The sequence below is a fragment of the Calonectris borealis genome, chromosome 13 (genome assembly GCF_964195595.1).
Source record: "Calonectris borealis chromosome 13, bCalBor7.hap1.2, whole genome shotgun sequence".
In the NCBI taxonomy this organism is placed as follows: domain Eukaryota; kingdom Metazoa; phylum Chordata; class Aves; order Procellariiformes; family Procellariidae; genus Calonectris; species Calonectris borealis.
In genome coordinates this window covers 22,856,944-22,865,010 of record NC_134324.1, presented here as the reverse complement: position 1 = coordinate 22,865,010, position 8,067 = coordinate 22,856,944, and the positions used below count along the sequence as shown (strand labels likewise).

Genomic DNA, 8,067 nt, shown 5'->3' with positions numbered 1-8,067 from the left:
GGGTAAGGCCGTTAAAAAAGGGAAGAACCCCCAGGATGCCTAAGGATGTGGATTTGAGAGCATCCAGAGTCCAGGTTGCTTGTGACCCTGAGGAGGACCATCATGCCAGCGGGCAAAGAGCTGTCTACAGGGTTAAGAAACTGGGTGACAGTCGGAGGCCCTCCCGCCACTCGTATGCGGGGTACGTTGATGATTTGGATTCTTCTTTTGAAGACATAGAGCTGAATATCAGCATTCCTGAAATTGATGCCAATGAAAGTAAATGTCTCAGGGATATTAGTGTCAGATTACACAGTGAAGATAATGATAGTAACTGCCATAGAATACCAGCTAGAAAGAGCGAGTCTTTGAATTTCGAAAACTTTAAGAGTCCTGCAATTACAGAAGGGGACAATCAAAAGAGGTGTACTGTGCTCCCACAGGAGAGCAGAAGAGGAAGAAGCTCTGATGTCTGGAGCTATCTGAAAGGAATTTCATTAACTAGCAAAGATAATTCAAAGTTTCCAGATCAAAGGGCTGAAACCAATTTCCAGAACTTAGAAAATATAACTGATCATTCTTCTTCTTATTTTGACTTTGATACGAGATGTGAGGAGAATCTCAGCCAGCGGAAAAAATCAAACAGTGCAACCAAAGCCACTCACTTTGGGGGTGTTGTGAGGTTCTTCACCAGTGTGGCCGAGGCAGCTCGGAGGCTGCGAGGCTCCTCAAGGGCATTTTCACCTGATGAGAAAAGGCCTCAGCGGAGTTTCCGAAGCTGGAGGCAGGATGTTACCTCCCACAAGGAGGGCTTGGTTATCGAGAACGAGAGTGCAAGGGCCTTCTGCGCGGTGGGAGTGTGTCTGCAGTCCCCAGATTCAGGTACATGGGACAATCTGAGCTTTGAGAGTTTGGTGGGGAAGGAGCCCGTGCAGCATTGCAAAACCACAGAAGTGTCGCAAGACATTGGCTCCTCTGCCCTGGGCAATGAGAATGATAGATTTAATGAAACATCACTTTCTCCCTTTGGGCCAGAACCATCCATCTCCCACCTGCCAGAGCTCGCAGATGACTCTTTCACTGAGCTAAATACTAAAGGCTCCTCTGAGGATCTGATTGACTTTCCACAGACGACTCTGGCTAAACAGATTCAGGATTCGGGCAGTACTCCAGAGAAGACACAGGTTATGGGCAGGGACCTGCCACGTTCTCAAGGTCTTCCTGTGAATAATCTGGATGCTGTGGACCTGGGCTGTTCTCCCGCTGCAGGTGGTGACTTTTCTGCAGTGACTGAGGCTCTGATCCACCTTCCACAGACAACCCTGACTAAACTTGATACTGAGGACGTGGCTTGTGCTCCAGTGGTTGCTAAAGACACAGATCTGTCTCCAGCAGTGGCTCAGGAGCTTTCAAAGACAGAACTGGATATGCAGGACTCGAGAAATCCTGAGCTGTCTTTGCAAGACTTGTCTAGAGGTGAGCTGGGGATTCAGGACTTGGGCAGTACTCCAGAGAAGACACAGGTCGTGGGCAAGGACCTGCCACGTTCTCAAGGTCTTCCTGTGAATAATCTGGATGCTGTGGACCTGGGCTGTTCTCCCGCTGCAGGTGGTGACTTTTCTGCAGTGACTGAGGCTCTGATCCACCTTCCACAGACAACCCTGACTAAACTTGATACGGAGGATGTTGCCTGTGCCCCAGTGCTTGCTAAAGACACAGATCTGTCTCCAGCAGTGGCTCAGGAGCTTTCAAAGACAGAACTGGATATGCAGGACTCGAGAAATCCTGAGCTGTCTTTGCAAGACTTGTCTAGAGGTGAGCTGGGGATTCAGGACTTGGGCAGTACTCCAGAGAAGACACAGGTCGTGGGCAAGGACCTGCCACGTTCTCAAGATCTTCCTGTGAATAATCTGGATGCTGTGGACCTGGGCTGTTCTCCAGTTGCTGATGTTGACTTTTCTGTAGTGACTTTTTTAAAATGTGCAACAGTTAAAGGACAGGTTTTAGAGCAGACTGACTGCCGCATTAAAAAGCGCGGAACCACTGCATTTGTGGAACAAAACTCTGTGGAGGTAACTGACGGAGGGGAACCGTTTAACTGTAACGACGAGTGCCGTCCGTTCCAAGTGCACATCTCTAGAATTGTCTCCTCCGGACGGCTCAAAAACGGAAAGGTATGAGTAACTTTTACTATAATGTTTTCGATAAGACCATACTGTTTTACATCTTATGAAGATGGGTTGCACTTGAAAGTATTTTTATATATTCCTCATTGGGATTTTCAGTTAAGTAGGCTGTCGTATGAATGGTGGCAGTAGACACAGCTTTTATATCAGTCCGAGAGAAGTCAGTTAACTGACATATCCCTGAGCTATTAGCGTAAAACTCCAGAGCTGCTCCTCCTACAACCCTTTGGCCATTTGTTTGTATCAGTGCCTCTAGAAGAGGGCCGTAGCAGAAGTTTATGTATTTCTAGGCACTATCTTTAATTTTTTTCCTCTCTGCATTTAGTTCATTTGAAGTAGAAACTTGTAAGAAGAGTGCTTTCGACAAATTTAGAGTTCTGAAGTGTGCCGTAGACAAATGGCATTCAGCAATTGCACTGTGGCCCTTGTGTTTTCTTACCTAAAAAAGCAGTAGGGGTTGTGGTCGCTGATGTTTATTAGGTGATGCTGGTTACAACACAGCATCTGGAATACCAGAGTCCTGGCATACAGTGCAAGAACAGAAAAAAATAAAAAGAAGGCCCAGGTCTTGTAGAGCTCATCAGATCATTTCTCTGGCAGATCTAAATGAGCTCTCTCCCTGCTCCAAACCTGTCAGAAATTGTGTGGCCTCAATAGTTTGGTGCTGAGCCTGTAGCAGAAAGCCTTGCTAAGGGCTTGGGTGCATAATGTGAGCAAAATGCCTTCCTAATGTGACTGCGTGCTGAGTAGGGACCTGGTCACAGCTGCCTCGCATCTCTCTCTACACAAAATGACATAGCCTTTTGGGATGTTAAATACCCAGCCCTAAGTGAAAGGTGGGCAATGGTGGTGGCTCTAATGGCAGTGCATTCCTGTTTGTTATAAACAAGTCTTTCAAAGCCCTTAAAATTGTCAAAACCTTTAAGTGGACATTGCGTTTTGGACTAAGTTCCGGGTGTTACAAATCTGTATTGTCCAGCTTAATGCCAGGAAACCTCAGAAGTCCCATGGGTAAGGAGTCACAGATACAGGATGGGAAAAGGCCTCCTGAAGCCGATAGACTCCCCCCATTAACTCTCAGCCCATCGCTGTAGCACCTGCGCACGTATCTGTGTGTGGAGCAGAAATCTGTGAGCGGTAGCAGTCCTATCAGCTGTGCCAGCTCACTTGCCAGCATGCCCCAGCCTTGTGTCTCTCAGGAGAGGTGGTTTTGTGCCCTGCGCAGCCACTGAGGCTCACGTCGCTCTGTGCCAGTTGTGGAATCGATAGAGGTTTGTGGACAAACCATGGTAGGACCCAGTGTGAAGCCCAGCTCTTTTCTTTTGGGTCCCTGCTGATTAGCTGAGGTTGAAATGATTACTTTTTTTTCAGGTGCCAGGTAGGGAAATTGGGTCAATTAGTGAAGAAACTTTCTCCTTTCCTCTTGGGCTTGGAGAGACCAGAGATGTTACAGAGGTGATGACATTGTTCCCTGTTGGAAAAGGGGTCACTGTAACTTCTGAGCCAAGAGGGGAAGTGTTTGAAAATTGGCAGCAGATTAGAAATGCTGGGGGAAAAAAATCTGAACTTCTGACTCCCAGCTAAAATGGGCAGTACCATTGTTAGTTATTTCTGGATTTGTTTTTCTGCTCCGTTTTGTGTAATACAAAAAAATAAAGACAGCTCACTGTGTAATTCCAGGCACTTATGAAGTGGGGTGAATAGTGGTTAGTCACTTCTTGTGGTCCCTGGAAGAAACGTTTTTAGGAGGAGCTTGAATGAAAGGGCTGTGGTTTGATATCCCTTCACAGGGACCAAGCTGAAAGTATTCTGGGCAGGAGCAAGATAACTGAGGCACGAAAGGATTGAGTGAAGCAGAGGAAAGTATTGGCACTCTTTTTCCCAGAGCAGCCACATCTCTGCTAGCTGAGGGCAATGGCTGCATGCCTAATCACAGAGCTCTTAGGGCAAAATCTGAGCGATTTCCCAGGTCAGCTGTGTGAACAGGAGATGTGGTAAGCCCCAGCTCAGCTGTTGCAGCTTACAAACATTACCAAGAAACTTAAATATGGTGCTTGAGATAACCGGACAGGAAACCTCCCCCGAGTTCCCGTCGAGTGTGGCGATAGCAGTACGACCTCCAGACTGCTGTGGCTTCCGGCTTCACGGAAGGCCTGCTGCCTCGCCAGGCAGAAGCAGCAGCGGGATGGAAGGGAAAGCATACAGCCTGCCCTGGTTTGTAAACACCTTCTGCATCCCAGAAACTCGATGCACGGTGATCCGGTGGCAGCATCAAACCCAGAGAAGTCAAGATTGTGGCTAAAGGAGGGATACTCTTGGATAGGAATGGATCTAGAGAGTCCGCCAGCAGCTCCAGTAATAAATGTCCTGAGATACCCCAGGGATTTGCTTGCCTATCTCTCATCAGGGAGTGGCACTCGGAAACGTTTTACCAAAAATAAACATGCAAGAGGAATAACTTCAGCCTGAGCATGACAGTAGCAGCAAACTCGAGCCTCTTATTGTTTTAGGGCTAAATCCAGCTCTTTGCTGGCACCTGTTCCCCAGGACAGTTGTTGACCCTCCTGCCTGCATTCCAGGCTGCTCTGCATTAATTGAAGGGTTTGTATTTCAAGTGAGATGCTCAACCACAAGTAGGGAGAAGGTGCTGCCAGGACGTTGGCTTGGCTTGGTCAGCTGCTGTAAACAACCGCTTCGGCAGTTTTCAAGTGTGCTAGCAGTGTAGAGCAGTTGCTTTCCTAGTCTTGCCTTTTAAAATTTTAATGTCTTTGGGCAGCAGCTGAGTGATGTTATAGGCAAATAACAGCTCAATAGGAATTGATCTTAATACTGTAAAGGAAATGGCATTGCAGCAGCATTTTAAGAGTAGCTGTAGAAAGATAGAAAACCACTGACTTCTCAAACTGTCCCCCTGCCTAGTTGCTTTCAGACCGCATCCCAAATTCTTGTTTGTTCTGGGAACTTGTGAAACAGTGGAGATAAAAACATTTTGAAGAATTGAAAGAACACTAAAGGTCAAAATAGATTGTCAATGGGAAATGAATTACTGATTTCACCATTCACACTGCTGCAACTCTGGAATGAAAGTGCTTTCCTTATTTTGAGAGATAGATATGAGAAATGAACTGAAAGATGATATGGAGGTTTTACTAGATTTTGGACAGTTGCAAACTATAGAAGTTTCCATTTTCCAAATCCCCACTGAAGTGAATTATCCTCATCCCACCTCTAAAAACACCACAGCATCCCAACAGGGAGCATGCTGCTGCAAGGAGTCAGACATAGCCCCAGAAGTTGTATTTGCGCATTCCCAGTAGCTTGAGATGATGCTTAGGTGAAAGGAAGATTTGATACCATATAGACTACTTTGTGGTTCTGGCTTTTCCATCGGGGTTTCAAACCACCTGATGTGTCCTTGGATGGGGTTTGTGGAGGATTTGATACCTCCTTTGGGAATGACGTGAGGAAAGGTTGCAAAATATGCATCTGACTTCATATTTCAGGCATCAGTTTAGAGTTTTTAGGACCCAGAAACTTGATTCAGGCTTATTGCTGGCAGAGAGATCCTCCCTGCTCGGCTTAGGGGCATGCACAGGGACCAGGCACTGCAGAGCATTTTGGCTTGTGTCACTCTCGCAGTGAAGGAGCAGAGGGTTTTCACTGCAGTCTTTCTGTGCCCTCTGCTGGCTTATTTGTGAAATAAGTGTTTATTTTTACGGAACAGAAAACCTTCTCTTTTTCCTTAGGATTTTGAATTTTGTCTCCAAAAGGTTTACAGACTGCAGCTTGCTGCTGGCTGTTGTCGCTGCACATAGACACCAGTTAGTTTTGGGATGCCATTTTCTGGGGGAATTATGATTGCCAGAAGTGTGAAAGTGAGATTTCTACAGGCTGAGATTTCAACCTGGGCAAAAGGTGTCCATCCCATAGGATGAGGTGCTAGGCCAAACCAGGATGCCAGGGTTTTCCAGCCAGTTTGGATTCAGAGCCCTGTAAGGGGCTGTCTGATCAAACCCGCTTCTCAGCATCACAGCAGATGGTTGCAGATGTTTCTCTTGAGCAGCCGTCGAGTTTGTTCCTCTGAGTCCTGTACTTAGGAGCCAGCCTGTCCAGGGGCCATAAAGGCGCTTCCTGATGCGGAGTGGCCCGTACTGATGGTACAGGTTCGGCGCTTTCACGGCTTTACTAGATTTTGTGATTTCTGTGCAATAGCTGCACACTGTGTTGCTCTGTGTGGGAAAATCAGAGACTCTGCCTGTGCGGTGGGTCTAACTGGAAGCACAGGATTACTGATTTGCCTGTGTGTGCGCATGCCAGGGGATGCGTTTGCAGATTTGCGATCTGATAGCTGGGGCACATCTCAGATCCTCCCACAGGTTTGGAGTTTTACTTTTGTGCAGCAGCTGCAAGTGCCTTTTCATGAGAGGAAGATACAGCAACTTTCTTTTTCTGTGTTTGATGAGAAATTGCAAGTGATGTGCAACAAGTTCTCACAGTGACCTTTAGCTTGAGATTGTTTTATTGTCTCTCCGTTACAGACCATTTGGGAGCAGCTGCAGAAATGGGACTGCTGAGTCGATTTGTCTTTTCCCTCCCTGTTGAATGACTAACCAGGAAATGAGTATTTCTGAGAGTTGATCTTCAGCGCTCTCTTCATCTCCTGGTTGTTGGCAGTAAACTAGGTGTTGTCTCAGCCTACTGCTGGTAGTTGTGCTTACAAAAGACTTCATAATCCTTCCAAATTAAGAAACAGTACTTTACTTTCTAAATCCTGCCGTTGCCAAAAGAGCACTATGCTCCTGTCTGTAGCAAGGTACAATTTAGTTGCAGAATGAAGATTCTGTGTATTTATGGCTTTTAATATGGTTATGTCTGACAATCATCTTATTTTTAGAGGAGACAAAACCTCTAAAGCCTATCTCCAAGCTGTTCAGATTTTCATATTTTTAATAACCATGAGGTGCTAGCAAAATCTTGAATTAAAGCCTGTATTTAGTGCTATCTATAATGGGGTAGGATTTTTTGGGGAAACATATTTTTATCATTGTCAGGGAAAGGCAGGTTGAGTTTGCAAAGCTGATAGGCTTTACATGTATATATAACCAGCCACTGAACACATGGATAATTCAGATTTCCACGTTTTCTTAAAGTACTTGTTAGGTCTTGCCTTCATCTAGTTCCCAGCCTCAAAGGTACAACAGGCCACCTCCTGCCATCCTTGGTGCCATCAGAGTAGGATACAAATGGGGACCTCTGGGCATTGCTGGCCTCTATGCTGAAGGGACTATGTGTCCAAAACTTCTCTGGGTGGAAGGTTTTCTTTGGCTTTTACCTCCTCCCAGCTGTTACCCAGTCAAGAGAAGCCTATTGGGTCCTTGGACATGGTGCTGGTGCTGGGAGCAGGGAATGGGAGATGAAGCCTTAATGCATCCACAGACTCCCACTGTGCCTTTGGCGTAATTGTAGCCTGTCTGCTTCGTTCTTCATCTGTAAATGAAGATAATAGCACATCAGTGAAAACTGGGGCTGCTGGAGTCTTGAGGACAGATACACTAAACCATATGAGGCACCCACTTATTAGCAGGGCCATGGAAGTATGACAAATCCGTCTCTAATTGAGGCTAGAAGCCTCCCAGTGAGGAACCCCTCCTGTTTTCTCCTCCTGACCTTTGTAAACTGATTTTTCTGCTGATTTCTTGACTCTTAAGATTATACACAAGACTTCCATGGTGTCACAGAAAATAAAATGAGAAGTAGGAGTCTGAATTGTGATTTTTTTTTTTAAAAGAAAATTCCATTCTGCAAAATATCGCTGTACAAGTTGTCTCTTTCGGGATCTTTTCCTCCTGAAATAGGATAAAGTTGGAGTCACCCAAAAATGAGGGACACTCCAACGTTTTTC

General features: G+C 46.0%; 1 protein-coding gene across 1 annotated transcript in view; it reads left to right on the top strand.

The window, feature by feature from the left end:
- Positions 1-1,715: 1,715 nt before the first annotated feature.
- Positions 1,716-8,067, top strand: part of ARHGEF9 (Cdc42 guanine nucleotide exchange factor 9) — a 192,878-nt gene continuing 186,526 nt past the window's right edge. The window contains exon 1 of the mRNA XM_075162513.1: positions 1,716-2,153. Coding sequence (XP_075018614.1) covers positions 1,746-2,153 — 408 coding nt within the window. The 5' untranslated portion in view covers positions 1,716-1,745. The remainder of the gene's footprint in view (positions 2,154-8,067) is intronic.